The 26,989-nt window shown below is 28.5% G+C and overlaps 2 protein-coding genes across 10 annotated transcripts; one reads left to right on the top strand and one right to left on the bottom strand.

Annotated features, from left to right (window-relative positions):
- Positions 1 to 6,516: 6,516 nt before the first annotated feature.
- On the bottom strand, positions 6,517 to 18,360 carry LOC121126860 (uncharacterized). 6 transcript variants are annotated; one of them, XM_071892402.1, is made up of 5 exons: positions 15,264 to 18,360; positions 14,971 to 15,210; positions 9,154 to 10,563; positions 8,755 to 9,104; positions 6,517 to 8,686 (listed from the first exon to the last, which is right to left on the bottom strand). In XM_071892402.1, the coding sequence occupies exons 3-5, from the start codon at positions 9,714 to 9,716 to the stop codon at positions 6,915 to 6,917; spliced, it is 2,685 nt and encodes an 894-aa protein (XP_071748503.1). In that variant the 5' UTR covers positions 9,717 to 10,563; positions 14,971 to 15,210; positions 15,264 to 18,360; the 3' UTR covers positions 6,517 to 6,914. The 6 variants fall into 6 exon arrangements, with proteins under 6 accessions (XP_071748503.1, XP_040578150.1, XP_040578149.1 ...); XM_040722216.2 differs by lacking the exons at positions 14,971 to 15,210; positions 15,264 to 18,360 and adding an exon at positions 10,987 to 11,120 and having other exon boundaries at positions 9,154 to 9,448; positions 9,533 to 10,563; XM_040722215.2 differs by lacking the exons at positions 14,971 to 15,210; positions 15,264 to 18,360 and adding an exon at positions 10,987 to 11,109.
- LOC121126863 (protein obstructor-E) lies at positions 11,625 to 24,693 on the top strand. 4 transcript variants are annotated; one of them, XR_005867264.2, is made up of 6 exons: positions 13,175 to 13,344; positions 13,678 to 13,884; positions 13,931 to 14,106; positions 14,304 to 14,393; positions 18,533 to 18,905; positions 21,259 to 21,481. XR_005867264.2 is itself a non-coding variant. In XM_040722219.2 (4 exons), exons 1-4 carry the CDS (start codon positions 13,207 to 13,209, stop codon positions 21,398 to 21,400), a joined length of 663 nt encoding a protein of 220 aa, XP_040578153.1. In that variant the 5' UTR covers positions 11,625 to 13,206; the 3' UTR covers positions 21,401 to 21,481. The 4 variants fall into 4 exon arrangements, 1 of the variants encoding a protein (XP_040578153.1); XR_005867263.2 differs by lacking the exons at positions 14,304 to 14,393; positions 18,533 to 18,905; positions 21,259 to 21,481 and adding exons at positions 24,296 to 24,452; positions 24,533 to 24,693 and having other exon boundaries at positions 13,174 to 13,344; XR_005867265.2 differs by lacking the exon at positions 18,533 to 18,905.
- Positions 24,694 to 26,989: the final 2,296 nt, after the last annotated feature.

Raw genomic sequence — 26,989 nt, 5'->3', positions numbered from 1 at the left:
GGGGTTGTTAGAAGTTGAACGAAGAAGTGACGTCCCCTAGCCCCTTTAATCAAGTTCAATTTTTTTCTGGGTAACCCCCTGAAAATTAATAATTCACCCAGGAATGTTACTTTTTAATCTTTTTCAAAGTAATAAGATGATCAGTAAAGCCTTTTCATGCTTAAATAAATACTTATATGACATTTTAAATTAATAAAGTACAATTTTGAAGCTCACATAAAAGGTCAAAGGTCACAAAAAGTTTAACTTCATTAAAATACTTGGGTGTTCAATTTTTAGGATGTCGGTTAATAAGATCTTCTGTTGCATTTCAATGAAAAAGTTATGTCAGTATAGTTTCGATCTTCAAAATGTCGTAATTTTTTTCATTATCTGGAGTGCTTAAAATATGTTCTTGCATCTGAAAAGTAGTGCTAAAATTTAATTTGCTCATTTTCACAAATTATCCTTCTCTCCCCTAGTTAAAGGGGAATACAATTGTATACAGACATATATGAAATGAAAGAATATTAATGAATGGAACTCAGAAAGCTTAAATTATATTTTGGAGATCGATAGTGGCTATATAAAATACATAGAATTTTTTGAAAAAGTACACATTTTATAGTATAATTTTTGTAAATTCAATAAAAGTAGTAACATACATTATGTCAAAACTCTTTCTCGATGGTAACCTCAGATTTCTTTTGACCTCATTTCAAGTCCATTATTACGGTAAAGGGTTCATAGTATATAGGCTATTTTTTATTTAAATTTAAATTGAATAATTCATATCAATAAATATAAATTTTGGCTATCAAGTCCAAGTCAAGTCACGAGTCTATGACTATTAGATCAAGTCAAGTGGGAAGTCTTCAAAATATGGATTCAAGTCCTAGTAGAGTTGAAAGTCTCGAGTCCCATTTCCTAACACTGGTATTCAATGAATTCACAACAAAATGTAAGCACACAAAATTGAACAGTAGAATTTAGTTTTGGTAGAGTTGGAAATTTTAAAGTTTAATGTAACTAAATATTTTTTATTATATGTAGCATTTGAAAAAGAGCCTCCAAATAAATTTACGAGTAACAATTAGCATGGTATAATTAGTATTTAGGGGAATACTTTCAGATTAATTAACCTTAATAAGTAATTAAAATTTAACTGGAATCATGCCATTTTTAGGAAAAATAGTCATAAACTCCTCCATGGTTTTCATTTCAAATAGAATCTAATAATATAAAATTGAAATTATTAGCATGAAAGTGTGACTTTAGTTTAGCTCAAATACTTTAAAAATCCGATTGTATTCAAACTTTACGTCAACATATCAAAAAAAGACCTTAGGATATGAGGTTTTAAAAAAATCATTACAGTAATGCTCATATTGAAATCATGGTAAATTTATTTTAAGATTCTACATACATTTCCGATATCAAGGCTTTAATTTGAGAAAGTATATTTGTTGAGATTTTAGTCAAACTAACATAATTATCTACAATTTTAAAATTTACTTTATGATAAAATGGCAAATTCAGAAGTTTTTTTATATTATTTTTCACAAATCGTTTATATATTATAACTATAGTTGAGTAGTTTTTAGTAAAATAAGTAGCTTTAAAAATTAGAAATGAATAAACAATTGTTACGTGTACTCTTTTATTTTTTTTATTTTTTTTTGTCCATTGTTTAATCGATCGTCGTTGTGTCAACTTTTCCTTTTGAAGTCTGCATTATTGCTTATCTTTCGTATAAATTGCCTTAAAAATGCTTTATAAATAATATCTAAGAATTTATATATAATTACAATATTTTCCATGCACTAATGCTATTTTAATTATTTTTACGGCAGTAATCCATTTTTTTTCTCCCAAAATGATATATAAGGCAGCTGACATTAACTAGAGTTTTAATTCAAGTGAACCATACAGAATGTTTATTTGAGGGAGAGAAGTTAACACCACGAATACATATTCAATAATGAGCAAAATTGAAGAAAGAGTATATGTATCAGCCGTTTTTCCTTTTCTAATTTCTAAACTTAGTTTTTTCCTTACAAAAATTCCAAGTGTAACTAACAACCGTGGACGATAAAAAAGAAAGATAGGAACAGTAGAAAGTATTTTTTTAGCGTGTTATATATTAATTGTCATAAAATTTCCTTATTCTTTTCTATAACGGAATATGTTTTACCTATTCCCTTGAATTGACTATGAATGTATGAATGTTAATATATTTATAAAAAAAAACTGTTTCATTCTTAAAATTGATTACATTTTAGATTTTAATTTTTGTGATAATGCCAGATCTTAGTATTGCCAAAGGATGTAACACAGGTCATCCTGGTTATGGAAACAGAGGATATACAATGTTCACATAAGTTCTCATTGTATTATCATAGGAAATTCTCATAGGAATAAATTGATAATGGTCATTTAAGAAGTTAGGGCTAATTATACTTATCTTTCAAATACCAAGGAACTTCTAATGCAAAATACCTTCAGATAATCAATAAATGTGAGTGGTCCCTCTCTGCACCATCAAAAATGGCGTATCCAGTAGTATTAATTGTATACAATTTCTATGAAGAAATTTAATATAACAATATCCTGCAAAAACTAATTTCTATATATAAGTTCGGAACGAATTCAATCTTTATTTTCTGCTGCCACTAATTATCAAATGGATGAGTAAGACTTATTTAACATAATTTGTCAAAGAACTTAATAAAAATTAATGTAATAATGGTCTTTGTATTCAAAAGAATTTTTTTTACAATAAACAAGTATTTGCTATATCACCTGGAGGTCACCACTCCATAAAAGCAGTCTCCATTCTCACCAAAGCCATTTTTATTATGCAAAGGTCGACCCCTATCCACAAGTTTGGTCGATGTCATCAAGAGGGACGTTGACCTTCTTTGGGGGCAGTAGAAGATTAATTTTATACGCTTATATAGAAATACTCAAAACATAATAATAAACACGGGTTGCGTCACCTAAATTTATAGAATTGCTCCGAGGAGAAGGAATTTATAGTGTATTGTATTTTGTCTCCCTTCCTTGCATTTTTTTATGACTTCTTTTATTAAAAGTTTTATTTTACGAAATTTTGAGAACATATTTTAATTTGCGTTTACAGTTATTATAGAAAAAAGTTATTAGTATCTTGACGTATATTTATACAAAAATAGAATATAAATGAATAATAAAAAAAAGTCGATGATCAAATAAAAAAAAAAAAAAGTATCATTCCGAAAAAACTTTGAAAGAATAATTTTAGTATTGATCAAGGAAAAATTTCAAAGTTAAATGGTACAATGAAAATACTTATTTGTACATATATGTAAGATAAGTTTAATACTATTAATTTCATTAAAACGATTGTATTCACTGACACTATTTGATTAAGTGTCTTGACAAAAAACATATTAATAAAATTATTTTCATAATTCTCCGTTACAAGAAAAAAGAACAAAATTAGATACGTCATTCAGGGAAGAGGATTTATTTTACAGAGTAAAGCTTAAAATGGATAACATAAATTACCTATCAAATTCACGACTTCAGTTCATACTCCATATGAGAAAAAAAGACAAAAATATAGCACTACAAGACGATAACAAACAGTTAATAAAAAACCCTAAAACATTATGTGAAGAAATACGGAAATACTTTTCTGAACTCAATGAGTGTTTGATTGTCAAGAGACAATAGTCTGCCAACGCTGCAAATGCCTCAACGCTAATTCCTGTTTTTCTTTAAGATGTGATCCATTGAATGACATGCTTACCAACACAGATAATGAAAAATTAGAAAAACGCATCACTACTGAAGAAATAATGGCAGCAGTTAAGGATAATGCTTAAACAAACAAAGCACAAGGGCCCTCTGGTTTTATATTTAAATAAAAAAATAAAAAATATATTTATCAGTTAGCCCCAATTCTTCTCCTTTCTACGATAAAGTCATGAAAGTAGGATACTTTCCCAAATTTGCTTCAGAGGGACGCATTGTCCTAATACCTAAGCCAAATTAGGATCATGGGCAGTTCAAAAATAACCGGCTGCTAACCTTGCAAAACTGCATATACAAAATCTTTTCGTATGTGCAGGTTAACACAATAAATAAAATAACCATTCCATATCTGCGCCCTTCCCAATATGGATTCTTAAAGGGTAAGCTTATGGACAATGTAACCTTTTCAGTGCAAACTTTACTAGAATAAGAGAAAAACATGTACGTAATGTCCATAGACTTTGCCAAAGCATTCGATACACTTTCCCATGAATATATCATCCTTAGGATATACTAGAAAGGATTTAGCAATTTTATCATAAGAATGGTTTGAATTATTTTAGCAAGGGCTTGAACAATTGTGCGCTACCGGGATCAAGAAATGTCTTTTTAAAATAAAAGGAGATCCTATTCCAACATTTTTTATTTAACAGTAGGATAGATAAAATTCTTTAAGACATCCAGAAGGATAATTTAAATACATTGGTGCCGAAACTATCCAATGTAACTTGAAAAGTCTCTGTTACGCTGATGACTTAATGTTGGTCTTTCCTGGCGGCCCTTTCGTCATTATTAAGTCAATTAGGAGGACCATGAGTCTTCTTCGTAATTTTTCTACTCTTTCTGGTCTGACAATGAGCCCTGAAAAAAAGAAAGAAATACTCAGCCCATTTAGGATATCATAGAGAATGAATGACCAAAATTCCAAATCACAAATGAACCTTGGGACCTAGGTTGAGAAAACTGGATGCTTATACAACGAAAATGAGATCGTAAAAAGGATTGATCAGCCTTGTTCCTTCTTTAATAAATTTGATCTCAATATGTGGATAAAATCATTGCATGGAACACATACATTTTACCAAAAGTGTTACACCTCCTAAAAGTCACTCCATACAGTAAGAAAATCTCTCAAAAATTAATTGAAATTCAATATACATTCCTTTAGATGAAAAAGAGAAAACATTTATATTACGCCAGGCTACATGACCCACAGAGGAATAGGATGTCCATAATAAATAGATCGTGTATATTAGTCCCTTGTACGTTTGTGACAGATTACATTATCTCCTTGATGAAGGCTTAAAGGCTTAAGAATCTCTAGGCATGCAGATGAAAGGGAAAATGTACACATCAATTCATTACTTATCCATCTGCATAACAATATTATAAATCAAGGATGAAATATATTGAATCAATGTTACAGTTCACTGATCGTACTATTTTTTATCATAGTTAATAAGTTTTTCTCACCCAATTGGTGTTTCATAAGTTTTCATACTCGAATTCGGTAAAATGCAAACTCCTATTGAGCAGAATAGTATAATGGATTAGACTTAGAGTAATGAGAAATCAATCTCAATAAAAACCTTATAAGTGCCTCACACCTTGAAATATTCTCCACCTTTCATTGCAGAATTGACCTTTTTTTATTAGCTATCTTTTTAAAAAGATACAATGGAATTAATCAATAAGATAAAAAAAAATCGTCAACAAAGCAACTTCCTCAGAGGAAGTTGCTTTGTTGACCAGTTGTTTGCACCAGGGTAAAGAAAACGTGCTTTTTTCATGTGTCTCTAACAACGTGTGGCATATTAACAAAAACGTAGCAAGTCGCATACGCGAAAAGATCATCAAACGACACCAACCTCAAAGTTTTACTACCAATCGTGGAGATGTCAATCAAAGCAGCAAAAAAATGACATAAATTTTATCATTTTAATAGTTTTTATTGAGATAATATTAATATATTATTGAGATGCTCATGCGTGGAATTAAGATTTGGGGAAGAAAAGTATGTCTTTCTCTGTTGACGGTTTCTCGTGCTCATCTTGTTGTTTATGGTAAGTAATCCGCCATTCCAAAACCTCCATTGCCATAAACAATATAAAAGTCTTTCAGAAACACAAGATGCAAGGGAACGATGGATAATTTAATGGCGTATGTTTCAATTTGGAAATAGCAAAGTTATTTGTGTTGTGCAACATCCCTTTAAATGTTCTGCATCATCACAATTTCTCCAAATTTATTGAAAATATACTGGAAAAAATACTCCAAGTGGATGTCACCATTAATTGGATATTTGTACATATCAAATTATTTTAAATCTTATTGAATAAAGGTGTCATTATTCAACAAATCTACCACTAATATATATCAAATTGCCATTAATAGAAGAAAAAAAATATCATACCAAAAAATTTACGCCTAAAAATAGCTTAGTCTAATTTAAATATTTATAATTAAATATGATATTTTTGCTAAATAATTGACATATCTTGTAATTATTTATATTTTTCAAATAATCTTTATTATACCTATTGATCTTTTTATTTATTGTGTTATGAATAAAACATATAAAAGAGGAGAAAAGTCAAACTTAAATTAATGTATATTAACTTGAACCAATAAGTAACAAAACAGAAATTATCTTTCTCTTCAATTAGTATGTCTACCATCATAAGTATTTAAATGAAAATATCCGAGAAAGAATAAATAAAAATAATAATGATAGAGTAATTTTAGAAAAACTCAAGACTGTATATTTGTTTCTAATGATGTAATTATTTCACTCATGATTAAAAAGTTTAATATGTTGAAATGCACATCATTAGGATATATCAAATACAACAAGAAGCTATATACTGATTATAATTAATTGTGATACAAAATGTTTAACTCTAGTTAAATACATATACATGTATTAATTCATAAATTTATAATGTGTATTGATAGAAATTACTACACACAAGATGATCGATTATTCATAAAATAATCTTAAAAACTCTGTTTCATTTTAAACGGTTAAAATGTTATATATTTACTAAACATTAAGATATAACTCATCAATTTGAGCTAAAAGTCTTGTAATTTACTACGTAGTAATATGTATGTTATTGTTTGGATGATTGAATTATTTATTCTGGTTGAGAATTTTCGACGAGTATATGTGTGGAGGAATTTTCTTGAAGAAATTCCTGAACAGTGACTGGTGGAAATGATTGAGATGAATTTCCACTTTCTACATCTTCTTCATGTTGATGACCATGATTTTCTAACTTTGTTGGATCATTTTCTGCATTAGAGGATTGTTGTATTGTAAATAAACTTGTGCCTGTGCTATGGTCAGCTAATAATGCATTAAGAATTTCCTTTTGAATTTCAGGTGAATGATCCTCTAAATTATCTATTACAATAGTTGTTGATCCAGGATGTTGTACAAATTGAGCAGTTATTGGAGAATGTGAATTACTATTATTAGTATTACATTGGTTACTCATGCTATTGGGCCTGTTATTATCCAAAGGTTTTGAAGAATCAGAATTATCTTCATCCGAGGTAGTTGGTTCTACTTTAACCGACATATGTGGGACTTTTGATGTCGAGTGATGTAATTCATCATCGCCTGTTGTTGGCTCTCTTTTTAAAGATAATATATTAGTTGTGTTTGAGGATGAATTTAAGTTAGAACTTTCAACCGCTGCTTTTATAGCTTCATCTATGTCATGGGATGAAAATTTATTCGACGGGTGGTCAGATTTAATTATTTGTGGATTATGAGCATTTATTCGATTGTTCGTTGGTCCTCTTTCTAATGTATTTCCTTCTGATTCTTCATTATATTTGACTAAACCAAACTTATCATCTACTCTTGACAACCTTTTTTGTAGATTAGAATTAACATTTGTTCCTGTAGGTAGAACAATATGTGCAGAAGTTGCAATTATAGTCTTATTCTTCTTTCTTTTTTTCAAAGTAGATGAGTTTCTGGAAACTTTGACACCTATTCCATGTGTTGTTTCGTGTCTCTGAAGATGAGCTTTTTGTCTAAATGTTTGATCACATAGAGAACAACAAAAAGGTCTAACATCCTCATGCATTCTCATATGTACAACTAGGTTGTAACTTTTACTAAATGTTTTTCCACATACTTCTCCATTTTCAAACACCCACGTGCATGTTTTATTATTTCCAATTGCTTTAGTTGATGACGTATACATTGAATTACCATTGATTGTCGTGCTTGAAGATGAAGAAGATGTGATGATCGGACATTTAATGGAATTATTATTCATTTTATTAGAATGTGTATTTATAAATGAAGACGCTCCAGGAGATTTCACAAAATCTAATTTAGTTGATGCTTTTCGTGAAGTAACAGCATGAGGATTTGTTGTTGGAATTGTACTTTGTGTTGATGTAAGAGTCCCAATATTTAAAGGTATACTCTTCACAGCAGATATGGGTAAGGCATTTAATCCGTTGATCTGAATCGGAATAGCTCCTTGAGGAAGAGTATTTCCTGCAAAAATAATATTTCTTGATCGTTTATTAGGCATAAGAACAGTTGCTGAAGGTTTTTTTAAACTTGAGCCGTGTAGTGAGCTAACAGCAACAGGTATGGCTGTAGTATATCCAACAGTTGTTGAGTTTTCATCTGCTACTGTTTCTTGATGATTATTATTACTTCCAGTTTTGATATCCTCTAAAATATTACCAATATTAGAATTTTGAATACTTTTACCATGAGGATCTTGAATTACAACTTTAGAAACATCTGGTAATTCTTGTAAAACAGTAAGTTTTGATGCATCCAAACCTGTTAATTGAAGAGTTTGAGGTTTAACTTGAACTTGAACTGTTGAGTTTTTATTAGTATCAGTTAAGCCTTGTATCGAAATTTTTTCACCTTTGTAAAACAAAAAAAATAAATTAAATCGTTTTATTTCAAGATAGGTTAAAAGTTTCATAGATTACCTGTAGCCGTATAAGCAAATCCAGTTGTAAGCTTAACTGGTTGAAGACTAGTTGTATTTACTGTGGAATTTTTTGAATTTTGGACATAAGTAAGAGTTTTGATACCTTGCTGAGGCTGAGGTTGGGTTGGAAGCTGTATAGTAATAGGAGTTCCAGATTGATGAAAAGGAGATTGTAATGACGTAGAAGCAGCTGTTGTAGAAAGAATTGGACTACCAGATGATACCATTATAGATGATGATCCTAATGCAGATACTGAGGTCAGAGATGACATATTTTGTTTGCTTTCCAAATAATCTAGTTTAGGTTCTGTTATATTAAAATCCGAGTAAAATGTTTCTGGAATATATCTATTTAAAAAAATTAATATCAAAAACTATTTAAAATATACCATATCACCTTGAGAGTTCATCTAAATTACACAGCAACACACCATTTTCCTCTGTGTTTGAATTAGAGGAAGTAGTTGGTGTGATGCTTGTTTGTTGCATAACATCACTAATATGGGTTCCAGCATTAAAAGGTAATGTGCTAATAACAGTGGAATTTTCTGCCGAAACAGAAGAAGTAGAGACAGAAGTTGAATTTATTATATCATGATGATTTAGTGATGATACATTAGGTAATGTCACAACTTGTCCTCCACTAGCTGAAATAGCTTGTAGTAGAGAAGAGTTTGAACCAGATAGTGGTGCTAGAGTGGTGAGTATATTATTACTATTTAAAAAGAATGTACTTGATACTGGCAAACCACCAGAGGAAGTAACTATAGCAATACTTGAACCTGTAGTAATGGTTGGTGAATCTTTTCTCGGGGCAAATTCTTCACCAATGAGATCAATTGTCTTCGTATGTGGTAAATGATAGTCATAATTACTAGATTCATGGGTTGTTTGTGTATTCGTATAGTCCAAGTTATTGTTTCCACCTGCTGAACTGGATACCTCTGTTAAAAAACTCATGGTTACTTTTTTATTACTGGCTCCATAAAGTCACCTGATTAATGTCAGTATTTTTTTTAATTTCACACTTCTATATTTATGGTAGACTTTTGTACTAAAAATTAATTCTGATGAAAGAGGAGAAATAATTTATCCAACTCATGCGCAATCGTCCAATTCGTTCTTTTATTTATTTATTTCTTACTTTTAAAAAGCACACACAAAAAAAAACTCTTGATAAAAAGCCCGGCCTGCTTTCATAAAGCTCCCCTCTCTATACAAGAAATATAGAAAGAAACAGCTGGCTAGTCGATCAATAAAGGAAGTATCTAATATGATGGTCCATGTTGGGAGTGTTCTTAGTGGAAATGCTATTTTTCCTTTTAATATTTAGGATTGAATGTTCTGGTCTTTCATAATAATAACAGTTATTGTATCGTTGTTTGATTTAACATAAAACGTAATTTATACTTATACAAATTTAGCGAGAAAATTATGTGTTTTCTTCAATAAGCACTTGACCAAAATAAAATTTACAGGCCACCATATGATCTTCTTAATTGACAATAATATATTTGGTAAACTTTATAAGATAACACTTAAGTCGAATTATTCTTCTTTCCAATTATAAAATTTGTTCGTATAATATCACTTATATTTTCCGAAATTATATTGAGGAGAGAGTTGATACCAAAGTGTTTTAAACGAACAAAAATGCTTTCTTTCACTTTCCCATTTTCTCCTCCTTTTTTTTTTTTTTTTTTTTTTTTTTGAGTACGCCTTTACGCTTTCCTTTCTAATTGTCGATATTCTTTCATCTGAACGTGCCAAAAACACACTCGTTATATCATTACTATTCACATCCTCGCTGTATTGAAAAAAAAAAAAATAATAATAATCCTTTTATTTCCTGTTTTGAATAAGATTTTTGTAATCAACCATACATTTTCTTAACCAAACTTTACTTAAATAGATAAAATGAGAATTAATTTTAAAATATATATAAAAAGGTATAAACTAAATGCATAATTAAATTTGAATAGATAAAAGCTTACGAATTTATTAATTATGCTATTACATTTGGACACTGGACTATTTAAGTATAGTTAAAATATACGATCATACTAACCAGTCGAAAGTAACTATCTAAAAAAGAATAACATTCATCGTTTAAACTGTTTATTTATTCATTCAAAATTGATTTTTTGAATTTATATTAATAATTATTCCAAATTTTGTTATTATTATATTGTAATTGGTTAAAAAATTAAAAATTTGTAATGTAACTAACTTTATTTATGATTTAAAAGGCTGAAAATATAGTAATATGTAGTATGAGAAAATAATACTTTGATACATATATACATTAGTTGTAGTTACACACAAAAAAAACTAATTGTCCTCGTTATGTTATTCATTGAATTTTGTATATAAAAATAAAATTGAATTTGACTTAATTATGGATAATAATTAGAAAGCTCTGTTCGCTTTCTATTATTTTCTATTTTGCCAAATACCTAAAGATGAAAACGAAGCATGTATGTCATACAATTTTGTTTTATTCACAAAAAATAAAGTTCTGACATATTTTTTTTATTGTTAATGATATAATTAAGAATTATAACCACCATAATTTTTTTCTTGACAGTTACTTGTTCTTATGTTTATGTAGTTAGATTATTTGATATCTTCTGACTCAATGGATTTTGTATGCGAAAAATAATTTATGATATTTATTTCATTTCACCGTGTTAAATAAAATATAACACGATGCTATTTAAAACATTAATTGACTGTTTTTGTATAATAAAGGCTCCAAAAAATTTAGAAACAAAAGACAAATGCCCTGAATGAACAGGGATTATGGAATATATATATATATATATTTTTTTTTACGGGATAACATAATCTTAGGTATAATTTAGAAGTTATTATTGATGTCATTGGTGAAGAATATTAATGATGTTATACAACAAACAACAAGCATCAGACAAACTACTTCTTGTAATTCAAAAACATAGGAAAATAGTGGTGGCTGTATAATTTACATGAACTTTCCAGATAGTATGGTTTGTTTTAAATAATATTTGATAATTTTTAAAAAAAATACATATATTTAAAATGTTTTATTTTGATTTTAACATAACAAAACGTAAACTAGATTATTTTGAAAACAAACAAAATATCTCATTTATGACCTCAGTATCTTGTATTAACATCATCATTTGGCAGTTTAATTCTTTTTACAACAAAACAATCTCCTTTTCATGCTTCTGGAATTGTTACAACTATACAATTTACATCCCATCCATGACTTCCTCAAGGTGTAAAACTCTTACCTTCGTTCGAAATTTAACAGTAAATACAATTGGTCTTCAACCAGTTAAGCTTTATGGCAGGATTTGTTTATATACTATAGGTAATGTATAAACCTTTTAAACCATCCCGAAATACAACAACACCATTGACTTTTTTGTCTTAAAGAAGTGAAAAAATTTCGATAAAGGGGTCAATTGATTGAAATAAAAACTTAACAATTAAAGTTATACCTCAAACTTTTCAATTAACAGGTTTGGATACATTAAAACTTGCCATACGTTTCTAAAATTATAATTCTAGATCTTCATGATAAAATTTATTCAAAATCTTAATATAAGTAATATTTTAGAGGATATCAAAACTGTTAATAGTAAAAATAATAATTCCATATCAGCAGTGAAGAAGTGTACCTTTAAATATTGGGAATATTTCTTTGACAAAAAATAAAATTTCAACAACAATTCCTTAATCAACTACTTCACGAAAATCATCTAGTAGATTTTAAGAAATCTCCTCGGTCATCTTCATTTTTAAGTATATATTCTAATAAAATCAATTGTCGTAATCATCAAGAAACAGAATCAGATGAAAACTCAACAACCCAATACTTATTGTATTTAATAAACTTTTTAAGATATTTTATAAATTTTTTGCACTTTCAACACATTATAAAAAAATATATCATAAAAGGTATTTTGTGATAATTTTTTGCAACATAATAATGTAAAATTCTTCTATTATCATTCGAAATGAATTTTTAAACCAAACTTGTAGAAGCACTTCTCTTTAGACAAATAAAACTATAAAACAAGGAATATTACCATTAATTATACATAAATATGAGCATGTAGGTACATACATTATGAAAAATATAATAACTTGACAGATATTTTCGCTTTGGTTTGCTTTTTTTTATAGTAATAAAATTTTGAGTTTTTTAAGTGGATACAAAACAATTGTTAAAATTATATAAGAATAATTATTTAAGATAAAATAAAAGTAATGTGTTTATATTTGCCTGTACATATTTGTTCAGTTAAATAATTTTCATTTATATTATAAACATCCTTGAGGTATCATTTCCTGTATTTGATAAAAATTAGGGCGTGTAATTATGGCTTTGGTCTATAAAAAAGGTATAATATATTTTCCATTTATAAGGTTTGCTTCAAAGTGATATTAGTTGGTAATCATGTATAGCTCTATATATAAGTATTTAGTTTTTTCATCCTTGACTTTAGAAATTGCTCTTACACAAAGACCACAATGTACTCAGGAATATGGTGTTACGTCTTTTCCGGATGAGCAATACTGTGATAAGTATCACCTGGTAAATTGGATATTGATTTTCTAAGATTTTTATAATATTTTTCGAAATAGTTTAATATATCAAAATAATTAATATAATATAATAAATTATTTTCTTATTTACATATTTTATGCATAATTTTTTTTAAAGTATAAAATTAATTTGAATTTTTTCTTGAAAATTAATTTATATGCAATTTCTAAGTTTATTTATTTCTTGTGAAATTATTTATTGTTTTAAATGTCAAAGGTAATTCCTTATGCTTATTATTTAAGGGTATTCAGTTTACTTATTATCTTATTTCCTAATGCAACATAACTTTCTAAATAAATATTTTTACAATATACCAAACAGTGTGTAAACGGTACATATTCTTATGAAACATGTGCAAATGGACTTGTTTATGACAAAAATGGGAATATTTTCAAACATTGCAACTATAATTGGGCGATTGATTGTAAAAATCTGATATATGATGAAACACCAATTTCTTCTCCTGGTTGTCTTTATCAGTATGGTATATACCCTGTTGGCTTGGGATGTCAGACAACATTTTTCAAGGTACATATTTTTCTAAAGACTAAACTCTTTTAACCTCTATTTATAGTGCGCTGATGGAACAGCATATGAAACTGCGTGTCATAAAGGACTTGCTTATGATCCTGAAAAACATGTATGTGAGTTTCCTGACAATGTTTATGAATGCGCCAATCAATCAGAATCTGTTGTTGGGTTCAAATGTCCCTCTCCTAGTGAATTACCCCGAAACGCAGTAGCTCGAAGGTAAATGAAGAACAACAATCTGAGAAAAGAAAACAATAATTTTTTTCATAAGGTTGATACAGACATTGCCACAACTTTTTTCAATTTTATTCCTTTTTTAAGAAATTATTATTCTGAAGGTCTTCTTTATATTGAAGTTGAACAAATACATATTAACACAACCAACATCAATTTAACTTTTCTCTTCTATGACGTAGTACCCAACACTTGAGGAATTCGATATAAAGAAATCTTTATAAATAATAGCATTTCAATGGAGGAAGAAAATTGAAAAAAGACGTGACAAGGTATGTTTCAATCTTTAGTTAAATTATGTATGTTAAGAAAAAATCCTATTTTTCATTTTTAACCCTTAAAATACCATTTGCCACCTCAAAAGTTAAAAACAATTTCCCTGAGGAATTTGAACCACATGTTATCTTTTTATGGGAAAGCGAATGATTGAGTCTTTCTTCATGAAAAACAAACAATTTTCTTAAAAAAATTAATATATTGTACAAAAGTTCCGCATGGAAACACTGAGTTTCAATATATTAATATCTTTTTTCCTCTTCCCTCTTCCTTCGTTTGAAGCAAAGATTTAAAACAAAGTGGCGAAACGCGTATTATAGCTTCAGGAGATATATGGTCGTAGTGATATGATTTTTCTACTTTTTATTATAGCAGTACAGATTACGTCACTTTATCATTTTTTCTTATGCTGTTTGCAACTTTTGCTTCCCCAATGCATAATTTATCTTGTTCATTCAGGGTTAAAAAGGTAAATTCATCGAGATTGCATAGTTAGTTATGAAGTAATATTCAACGCACCTAGCAGAAAAAAAAATAATTTAATTTAAAAAAAGATGCTTAAATGGGTGTTACCTCACTAACACAAAATGTACAGTGTAATTTGTCTTTGTCCGCTGTAGATGTTTCTGCTTCTTTTTCGCTAAACAGAAGATTTGGTTTCTGCTTGCTCCCTGAACGTTTATTGGTTGAATCATAATTAGCTCATGTTAAGCTGTCAACACTTTTTAAATAATAGTTCCATATTTGGGAATAATTGGCCCAGAGTTGGCTAACTTCTAACTGATTTTGGGTAACGGCACGTTCATGCAAAGGCTTCGGTTAAAGAAATGTCAATGAGAGATACATATATATAAGAATTTATATACCTAGAGAGAGAAAAAAATTTCGTTGGCAGTTTACCATTGTGAGGCAGACATCTTTTTGAATATTAAGCAACGGTAGAAAAATTCAACTGTTCCAAAAGACATTGAGGTGTGATATCCTTGATTTGTTGAACAAGTTTGGACTATTCTATATTAACCCTATTCATTGGTCTTTTTATGTCAGCTGAGTTATTTGAATTGATTAAATAATTTGCCAAAACAATGTACCAAAAGGAAGAAATAAATTAACTTCCAATTGAGATGATTAACTCGTAAATACTGAGATTTTTGGTCTTTTTTTTAAACTCTTATCTTTCCTTGATTCGTTTCCACAACATCCTTGTTTGTTAACAGCTAAAAATTAGATTAAACTTATTAACAATGCATATCATTATCTATGCTCAGGATATTATAATAAACAGTAATAGATAGAGACGCAACTAAAAAATTCTTCCAATGCGTAAATAACAATAATAAAAATTTTGATGACTAACTCATTTGAGAAGTTTTAATCCTTAGCACATCGTTATCTTTATTGGATCACACAATCTTTCCTCTATAAAGAAACAAAAAAAGGGCCGAAATTTTTTGACTTATTTTCCAACTACCATGTAGTTAGCCGAATAAGTCAATCACACCAACTGCTATTTAGCTCTTATGTACTCCCAGACTATATCCGTCATATTATTTCTTTACCATTTTTAAATTTCTAATATATATATTTCGTAATATCAAAATCTACATAGTATTTTATTCAATACTGTGTTATAATATTGCTTAGTAACATTTTATTAAAAGCGTAGCTATAATTTTTATTTCTATATGATAGTCCATTTTTTTCATATAAATAATAAAATAGCCAATATATATATTATAAACGACGAGGTATCAACAAAAAGTTGTATTCCTGTATTTATTATTTTGTTTAATTGTAAAAAGAATAAATTATGAAATAACCATGACGTATCAAGTACAGGAGGGAATCAACACCTGAGACAAAATACATAGGTATCTTTATGTTAGCGAAGTAAAGCCGTGTTAGTGCTGCCGGTAGGTTAAAAAAACAAAAACGAAAAAACCTCATTATTTCAATGACCTGGAATGTGTACAGTCATGAAAATCCAATGATATTTTTAGCTAGTCCGTTTTTGTAATTTGTAGTTTGAAGAAATAATTTTCTTTTCCTTAGTAGTTGTCGTCATTATTTAATCATGACTATTTAATATACTTTCCTAAATAGATTCAATTATATTCAAACCCTGATTAAATATACTTGCGTACTAATAAAAATGGAATGTAACCATATGCTTTGTTTTGGAGTTATAATCGTAAGTTCTTGTTAGACTCAGATTATAATTTGAAATCGAGATCGGAGTAATTCTAGAAAATGCCCTTTTTATTTCCGTCAGTCTTTCCTCCCTGGGCACATCTGATTGTAGCTGATCTAATGAAACGTCATGAGCATGATTCTTTCTCTCTTCCAAAACATTATTCAAATTGTCAGGATTACCAATTTGATTTTCGTTTTCTTTTTTTCTCTAACATGCTCATTTTACACAAGATTTTTATCACTAAATATAAATTATATATTTTTAATTTGACTCAACTTTATAATGAAACAAGTATATAATGTACAATATATACTTTAACCTTGAAGATAATAAGGAGTTATTTCACAATACCAATATACTTGTGGTAAAAGTACCATGCTTAGAAGCGAATACCTTTTTTACCTTTTTTCAAGTGCAATCCAAAAAATATAATATAACTATTTGTGATATAACAACATGAAAATATGTGATGATTATAGGATTTTTTAGTATTATTTCTGATATTCTTTGGCGTTATTACTCGATGATTAATATAATTATGCCGTTCAAGAGTAATGAACATAGCTATGTAATGTCATAAGGGGTTTATTCAATAAAATAAATAAACTTTTTCAATTTCAAAATCATGATAAATAAATATTTAACTTAAAAAGGAGCTTATAATTCATTGTTGGATCGAGAACAAATCTAAAATTTCATTCTTTTGTTTTCCAATAATATGTTATTTGATATACCAAATTTTATTCAAATCGGATTGGCAAAAAGTATGAATTTTCATTGGGCGACCCTTATTTAATGCCAAGTGGCCCATTAAAACCTTAACTCGTTAAATTTTCAAATTCAACAACATATAATTTCAACAAAATTAATACTATAAGTAGATGTGTATCTGAGCTCTCTAAATTATAAATGTAGTAGCCCTTATCGGCATTGATGGCTTTTAGGTGGCAGAAGGCCGTGCACCGGTTTCGGATGTTGTCATCTGTCTTGGCATCCCAGTGCTGGCTGAAAGTGGCTTTGAGGGTCTCACTGTTTGGATGAAGTACACTGCAGGTGTAAAACCTTGATATCTTTTGCATGGGCCCTCATGAACTTGAGAGGGTTAGTATGGGCTGTTTTCATCAATTCTTCCAGCTCCAGTTTGGACTTTTTTACAGATACTTTCTTCCTCTCAAACGTTTTAGAGATTCTGGAGGCGTAAGCAGTGGTCCTGGAGACGCCCAACTGCTTGGAGTGCGCGAAGGGAAATTCGTCGATCACGTTCTAGTGTCATTTGTTCGACTTGAATCTGAAGCTCTAGAGCTCAGATTTGTTTTGCTTTGTGACTTATTCCTTCTACTTTAATATATCGAAATATCAATTAACTTCAAGTTTAATTAATTATTGAATTAGTAAGTGTTTATATTTCAATGGACCGCCTGGTTATAACATTAACGATATTCTATAACGTTAATGAAAACTAACAATGTTAAATGAAAACGAACATTTCATGAGACGATAAATTTCGTTTTCTTTATCACACAGACGATTCTGTAATTTTAATTCAGAGCCATATTTCGACGTGAAATATAGGGACATTCCCAAACCACTAGCCAATTAGGGAGAATGTGTCTGATCAAAGACCACGTCTATCTTCGTTGGAGTAGGGGGTTAGCATAAAACCCCGTGGACTTGAAGAACGTGCCATGATGACATAAATGACGCCCTAGGGATAAAATACAAAAATCAAAACAATGTTTCATAAAAAAGAAAGGTCATTAAATGAAACATAAAATAAACTTTTTTAAAAAGTCCTTATAAAACGCGGATTTCTTTATTTCCTAAAAGCCACGTTCAGCATTTTATAATATAAATTTGACAGAGTTGAGTTATTATTCTTATTTATTGTATCCAGCAAAACTCACACTCTTTTAATTTTTTATTCTTATTTATTATTTCAAGAGATGTGAAAATGCACACATTTTAAAACTTGTCAGGAGACAATTGTATAATTTGTAGGTACAACATATAACTTGGATATGATCAGAGATTCAAATAATATTATATACCGGTATTTAAAAAAAAGAAACTGAAAATTAACGAGGTCACCCTCACAATTTAAAAAATGTTTGGGAGGTGAGGAGCGTAGCTATCATTACCTTTTATTACATTAGACAAGAACAGCTATGAGGGAAAAACACAAATCCCACTCCGTACCAAGCAATGATATGGGCATGAATTACAACGATATCGATCCTCAATTCTACTCAAAGTCGAATTAGGACTTACACATATATCTCTACAAAAATCTTCAAAATTCCTCCTCGTCTTTCAGGTACTAGTGATTATTTTATACTTATTTGTCTTTATCTAAAAATAAAATAATAATGATAACAATTTTGGTAAATCAAAAATTATGTTCAGATAGCAATTACAAAAAAAAATCCGATATTCAAATTTCATATTTTTTACATCTGGATGTAATTACTTGTACAAGCAAATTGTAAAGTTTTTTTCAAACATGGAAAAGATAATCCATTAATTTGATAACATGAACTTTTTTTAAAAAACTAATATTGAACGTAAAGATAAAGATTGTAAAGAGGGGAGGGCAGAAGGTTCTATTTAAATGACGTTACACCATGGTAAGGTAATTTAATCATGGAACATGAAAAATGCGAGTAAAAAGGCTTATTGGAAATTTGGAAAATAAGCTTCAACATTTTCTTTAAATACATTAAATTATCTAAATTGCTGTTAAGGGGAGGAGGGTATCCGATCAACATAAAACCTCGTAGATCTGATAACGTGTGAAAGAGGGCAAAAATGATGTCATATGTAGCATTTAAAAAAAATTTGAAAAATATAAAAAAAGATTTACTTTTTCTAAAAGACTATAAGAAGTAAAAAATGTCAATTTAAAAATAAATTAATTAAATGTTTTTTGTTTTGTTCTTTTTTAATACGTCATTACAAACGTATGAAAAACAAATTATAAATAAAGCCTAATTGAAAAAAAAAATTGTCTTCTAAAAAAAATTCAAAAGGGCCCCCTTGAGTCCTTTAAGGTAAATAAGAGAACTACTTAAGCCCATATGGAAGGAACAGGTGGTAATAATTAACTCAAAAAAGAACCACGGTGTTTATGAATGATCCCTTTTCAAATGAATATTTGATTCCAATGGGTCAAGCTTAGCAACAATATTGATTTTTTCTGGTTACAAGCCTGTACACAGAAAATATTTCGATATATTAATGTGTAATATTATTTTAAGTATTCCTATTTTTAAATTTTAATGTTTTTATTGTATGTGAAAGCTTGGGAATTTAAGATTTTTCTCATATTATTCTTTCTGAAGGGGTCTTCAATGGAAACAAAATTGATTAAATTATAGTAATCCTCTAAAAATCTTGGTTTATTATGTTGGTTGAGTCAAGTCCGTCTTCTTCTTCTTCAAAAAAAAAAAAAAAAATTAACAGAATTAAATAATTTCTTTCAAAATTGAGCGTGGATTAAATTTGTATAATCGACGAACTATCAAAAAACATATTCTTATTATCTTTTTTGGAGACACCACAAATTGCACTTGACGTACCCAAAATTCGTAAAAAAAAATTGAAAAATTTAAGATCAAAAACTAACATTTTTTGAATAACAAAAATCAAAAAATAAGTTTTGTTTAGCTAACTCATAGCTATTCCATAATGTATTGGTTTACATAAATCACTAATCAAAAATTCAACAAAATGCTGATTTATTCATCTTTAAGACCTCAAAGTTGAATTGAATCATTGATGCAATATTTCATTTCAATGATAATACTTAGCAAAGTTCCATGAAATACGTTTACTAGAGAAAATTTCTGGTTGAATGACCCATATACTAATGATGGCTCTGTGGATTAATATATAAAACTTGTGGTAGGATATCTTATTTACTTTGATAAACATACAGAGATATCACCATTAACATTGCTACTGTTATGAGAATAAATCGATACAACAATTACAGTAAATTATGGAAAAGTATCACAACTTTTTGAAATATATGTATGAATATTGAACTTTTAAGTAATGTTAAAATAATATTAAGTTCCCAAAATATGGAAAATTATTATATTAATTGAAAATACCGTTTTTGTTTCAATTTATTTACTATAATTCATAAGCACAACAACTTTATTTAAAATAATTATTTAATTATTTCGAATGAAAATATATTATTTTACCTAATTTAGTCAAAATTCAAATCAGAAACAGATCTTAGTTATAGTTCTCGAATTCACTTTTCTATAGTTATAAGCATTTTTGTAGGAATTCTATAAAGAATAACTTAATATATATTTTATCTTTCGAATGCTGAAATATTTTCCCTCAATTTTTATTACTTATAATTTTCATTTATACAGTGCTTCCAAATATGGCTCTAAAACGAAATTATATTCTAAAAAAAGGGATTTAAAAAAAAGGATTTCAATCCAAATCTACTGCAATTGAAAATTGATATGGTCTTTTTTCTTGTTCTATGGGTTAAATAACAAAGATAAATTTTGTATTTAGGCAGAAGCGAAAATGTATTTGTTCGGTGTAATTAATTGTTCTAAGATAAGAGCTCAAACACATTGTAATAGTAATTTTTTATCAAATTTTAACAAATTAAACATTTCTGTTTTACTTTTTTTCTATAGATTTTTGCCATTTCCAAGATTTCCAAACCCAATGGATGATAGTTCCTACATCGTTTGTGTAAATGGAAAACCCCGAATGAACAATTGTGGAGATAAATTCGTGTTTGATCATCAAACATTATCTTGTATTTTTAGAAATTGAACATACAAATAAATTATCTATTTAGTTAAAATAATAATACTATGTACGTATTTCTTTTTAAATATAATCAATGATTCACTACTTTAAGGGATGAAATAAAATACTTTCATTTCAAAAGTTCAATATAATGAAAAACAACACTTTTTCTTAGATTCTTATAAATTATTTATCATTCATAGTAATGATAAATATCATAGCTTATGTAATAGAAAAATATACCATATTTTATTTCAAAAGGATCTGTTAAAAAATATTCAAGGATCTTTGTTCAAGTTGGTATTTTTTGAGTGATCCTATTTTTTCTTGGTTGTACTAAAAAAAAGACATTATATTAATATCCTTAACGATTTCAATATCTTATAATGACGTCATACCCTGTAATAATTAGAAATCATTACTAAATAATATCATACCATACCGTGCTTCCTACAAATTCAAATAAAATAATAATTATTTATATTTGAAATATTTATACTCCCTACTCTCTGTGGATCTCTTCATTTTTTCGATCCTGGATTCTCCTTTTAAAGAAGGAGTCGATTCTACTGTCTTATAATGCCTGTTAGTTCCTCTTGGAGTTTCATCACGTTGTCCCTCGCGGAATAGGGAATTCCAAATTAGAGCATATCTTGAGAAGGATGATCAAGTACGAATTATCGTCCTTTGGTCCAAACTCTTAGGGAACATAAAAGTCCACCTTTTCAGGTCTTAATGAATGAAAAATGATCTTAGCAATTGTCAAATAAAAAGCACATCTAAATATTAAATTTAACTACTTTCTTTCATTTAATAAATCTTTATATATTTATAGTTTTATGATTATAACTTTAAATTTTAGTAGTACCTAAATATCATATCTTTATTTTGTATTTCCTTTCGAATGCATTTTATCTCAATCTGAAAGTGAATGGATTCCTTCATAGTTTCAGCTCTTGAACATATTCATTACTATATATGGATGGATATATTCCCATCCAAGGAAGGAGTGGAAGTTACTCCCATATTAAGCTTAGCTTGGTTTGATTTTCTTCCTTGAATAAATTTTTATCCTATCATCATCCCTGTAAATTTTGATATTAGAGCATTTCTTGTTAAAAATAAAGCTGGGATCCTTTGTTTTGTTCTAATTCTTAGAGAACATGGAAGTTTTCCGTCTTTAATTAATGAAAATCGTTCTAAGAAATGATAAGCAGACATAATACAAAGTGCACTCTGTATCTAGTAATGCATGTTATAGACAGGAAGTAAAACTATGTCGATCCTCAATTATACTCCGAATCCAACAAAGACTTTCAATTTCAACCCCGCAACAAATACTTAGTTTTACTTTTCTTCTTTCACGCACTAGCGATTACTTTATACTAACATGTTTTCTCTTAAAGAATAAAAAAAATAATAAAAACAGCATTGGAAAATAAACAAGACTATTCAGGTTGCAATTACATATATAGCATGGTTTTCCATTGTCAAATATTTTATGAGTATAAATATAGTATTAATCCCCCATAACAGATGATGTGAACTTATACAATGACAAGTTCTTCAAGAAAAACTTTGTCTATCTATATATTATCCATGGATCAATGTTACATATGTGGTGTATAAGCTCGGCCAAATACTTTATCGATATACTTAGGTCAATTATGACATTCATTTTCAAATTTGTGGGATGGGATGAGATACTCAAGAATATTAGCTATGAATTAGTTTCTTCAATTGATTAGTGTGACGTATTCATAAAATCAGATATTTATAAAAATGATTAGTTGTATCAATATAACGAATTGATACAGCATAGCTTTACTCACCGAGAAACAATAGTATTTGTATTTGTGGCTTTCAATATTATTAATAATAATATGACTAATATATTGCATTACGTGAATCTTAGTCAAGAGGTAGTTTATTTTTTCTTTAAAAATAATAATACATTTTATCCTCTCCTTTTTCGATGTAAACTCTTCGTCAATCGAGTCTATCAATAACTCATTTATTGATATTTTTTCTTATCAGACGTGAATATAACAAAATATGAATTAACTTAATAAGTAATTCTGAATACAAATAGTTCTTCTAAGAAATGGTCAAAGATGTTCAATATGCTATGACAATGCAGTAACCCCGATAATTTGAAGAATGTTTTGCATAGAAGCAGCTCAACTGTTATGACGTTTTATAAAAAAGAAATATTTACTGGATTTGGTTCAAATTGTGCATTCTTTTATAAAACAACTTTATTCATACAAAATAAATACTTATAATTTGTGCATGATTCCTAGGGAGTATTCTCTTCAATCATCAATTCATTAAAAGTAGAATGCTCACATAAGTTAATCTGTAAAAATGCCGTCTTCACTATCATTTTTGGGTGAATATTAAAAGTTAGTGGAGTATGAATGCCATAGAACAAGGTTGGATTTATTTCCTGTGAGCTCTTCCTCTACTGTATTCCTACACAATGAAGGGTTTCGACTATTCTTTTTCTTTTTATAATCCAAAAATAGCGCAAATATAAGATTTTAGACCAGGGGTCCCCAAACTTGGGCCCGCGGGGCATATCTTGCCCTCGACGTCACTTCACCATGTCTACCAACGGTATTTGAATTTGCTTTATAAAACGTATGGACCACAAAACTTTGTGATACATTTTAATTCTGAATAATCTTTAAAAATGTTACGAAAACTAAAATATATTGATTGCTATGTATCTTACATTTACTATTGTTGTAGTTTATTTAATGCGTATTATCTTTTAAACATCTATAGAGTACATTTTTCTTATTCGCATGTCAAGAATTATATATTCTGTCCACATGTAGCAACTGCCGGAGCTATATTCATTTTCTCCCTCTCCGTTTGGGCAATTATGTAACTTTCTCGTTTTTTCATTTTCAGATCTTGTTACAGATCTCTTCATTATGGCCTTAAAAAAGTGAAAATGGACACCGAGTTTGGTGTGTTTGAATAAATTATAAATAGGAAGAGGATCTTTAATGACGATGATAAATAATTCTTCCTATTTATAATCCATGCACACGGTCTATGGATTCCAGTATGTTGAAGTTTAATTTATTTAAGATAATTATAAGACGTTTAAAATGCTGAACACATTAATTAACTTTTCTTTCTTAGCTGGACTTATAAGACGAAAAATGAGGATTCTACCAGGAATTTGAAGTACAATAGGAAAAAGATGGATTTTATTTCTATTCATAATGATCTTTAGTATGTTTATTTCTTTATAAAAATGTATCATTATATTTTTTTTATAAATGAAACTTTATAGAAACGTATTTTGGCGGGAAGTGAGTCTTTCTTCTCAGACTTAGTTAGCCTGTAGCCACTACGGTATCCAGGCGTGACACAGAGTTTTGCCGTTACTTGAATGAATTTTTACTTAAATAGTATAGTCAAATTTCCTCCGTGAAGTGAAAACGAATCTTACTTGGTAGACTTGTTTGGAAAGGTTGAGATAGTCTTTTTTTCCCTTTGTATATATATAATTTAAACTTTAGTGGGACATATAAAAAAAAAGGGGGGTTACTACTGATAATTGGTGGGAGAATATTACTATCACCTAGCTTATAGTGGGAAACGAGAATTAGGCCTGAAAGGAATTAAAACAGTTTATTTAATTATTATTGGATTGAAATTCAATATTTGTAAATAAATTGACGACAATGCCTACTACATTTCCTTATCCTTAGTGTAGATTAGGTTACAATGGAAGACATTATTTTTTGTCAAAGATTAACTATGAAAAAATGAAACTCTCCTGCATTTTGAATCAAGGCTAAATTATTAAACTTATAGGAAAGATTAGGAGTGGAGTAAAAAAAATCGATTACGGATTAAACATTTAGACACAAATGCTATAAATTTGAACAAACAGATTCTCCAGATACTTGAACAGCTTATAATAGTTATAAATACCATTGAAAATAAAGATGATAATTTCAAAGAAAAATGTTTTTTATAGCTAAACAATTGAACAATATATCCAAACCATAACAGAGGAGAAGGTACTCAATGAAGTTTTTAGTAATGTGTATGACCTAGGAAAACTCTAGTCCTTGCCTATATAGAAGAATTCTACATGACAGCTGTTTGTGCATGCCAATCTTTCAATACTTGAGAAAATTGCCCGGAGTTTTAAATTCAAATACGGGGATATCCTCTTTTACAATCACATATCTCAAGCCCTGGTTATAGTTGCTTCCTTCTGAACATCGAGAATTAACAATAATTTTTGATGGAGTATGTTCTTCTAGACGCATAAACTTAATTGGTAGAAATGAATTTAAATTTAGAAATTTAATCTATGAAGCTAACAGTATCATACATATGGCAGGAGAAATATCATTATCTATGGTGCAATTGTTAAATTAAATTTTTTATCGATTCTACTTCAACATTAATAAAGTAATAGTTTTAACAATGCATACTAAGAAAGTTTTGAATTAGCGACATATAAATGATTTTAACTATTATACATAAATATAACTGATTTGAATTTCAAATCGATACAAATAAATACACAAACAAGTTGGCAAATAAAGCATTCTGCCCAAATTTCATCGTAATCAAATATTTGAGCTAAATTAGAGTTCTAATTCGCGAAAAAGATAGCAAAAAATACAAGGCAAATTTTTTAAGTGATATTTTATTATTTAATGTAGTCAAAGAATAATAAAATTAATTTGTATCATATTTATTTGTAAATATTGATTTTAATGATAATGTTAAGGGTAACCTTTTAAAAAAGGTCTTTATTATATAACAAAATTTTGATTGACAGTTATTTAAAGAACTTTTTAATACAATTAAATTTAAATTTCGATGATTTTTAATTATAAGTGTAAAACCTAGAAACTGTTTTTCCACGATATATTTCATGATATGACAACTTTTATGTTGATTATGGAAATGCTTAGGATTTGATGATTCAATCACACTGATACTCAATGAATCTCTGGAGTTCTAAAATGAAATTTCTTATTCGTTGAAATCATCATGGAAAGATAACCTGGACATAACTTCAAGTATTACCATATTTATAAATTCCCTAGAAGCAAACTCTAAAAAGTAGCGGTTGCGTTATCCAATATATACACTGGCCTCTGATAATTAAGACTAAAATCAGTCCGGATCCGTCTCAAGATGTGATAGAAAAAATATGAAAATAATCACCTTAATTTAGCTTCAAAATTTTAGTAGTGAATGTTTCATACCAGTTATGTCAAAAGGATTTTGGTTATTATAGTTGCAAGTAATATTCGATTTAATTTAAAGTTATAAACAAACAACAAATTATAAGTGTAATTTATAACAAATACTCCATGTAGTGAAATAGTGGATTTGAAAAAGTGTATCAATTATAAAAGAACGTGTAAAATATAATACACAGCTTTATTATCCGACCGCAGCCTCGACTAAAAAAAAGGAAAGGTCGTATGCATCTTCTTATTTGCAGCTGCTAATATATATTAAGAGAATAGTTATTAACTACTATATATGTACATGCAATTGTGAGTCTTATAGAGAATTGAGTATGAAATGACCCGAATTCTATACGAAGGTGCTTGATTT

The sequence above is a fragment of the Lepeophtheirus salmonis genome, chromosome 12 (assembly GCF_016086655.4).
Source record: "Lepeophtheirus salmonis chromosome 12, UVic_Lsal_1.4, whole genome shotgun sequence".
NCBI lineage: Eukaryota > Metazoa > Arthropoda > Copepoda > Siphonostomatoida > Caligidae > Lepeophtheirus > Lepeophtheirus salmonis.
The sequence above is the reverse complement of the archived record's forward strand: the minus strand, read 5'-3'. Positions and strand labels throughout refer to the sequence as shown.

Excerpts from the sequence above, each read along its gene's own strand:
- LOC121126863 (XM_040722219.2), top strand. The coding sequence starts at position 13,207 with ATGTATAGCTCTATATATAAGTATTTAGTTTTTTCATCCTTGACTTTA. Across the intron at positions 13,345-13,677 it reads ACTGTGATAAGTATCACCTG|TGTGTAAACGGTACATATTC; the intron begins GTAAATTGGATA and ends TATACCAAACAG. Across the intron at positions 14,107-21,258 it reads CGAAACGCAGTAGCTCGAAG|ATTTTTGCCATTTCCAAGAT; the intron begins GTAAATGAAGAA and ends TTTTTTCTATAG.
- LOC121126860 (XM_071892402.1), bottom strand. The coding sequence starts at position 9,716 with ATGAGTTTTTTAACAGAGGTATCCAGTTCAGCAGGTGGAAACAATAAC. Across the intron at positions 9,105-9,153 it reads AATTTAGATGAACTCTCAAG|ATATATTCCAGAAACATTTT; the intron begins GTGATATGGTAT and ends TTTTTTAAATAG. Across the intron at positions 8,687-8,754 it reads ATTTGCTTATACGGCTACAG|GTGAAAAAATTTCGATACAA; the intron begins GTAATCTATGAA and ends TGTTTTACAAAG.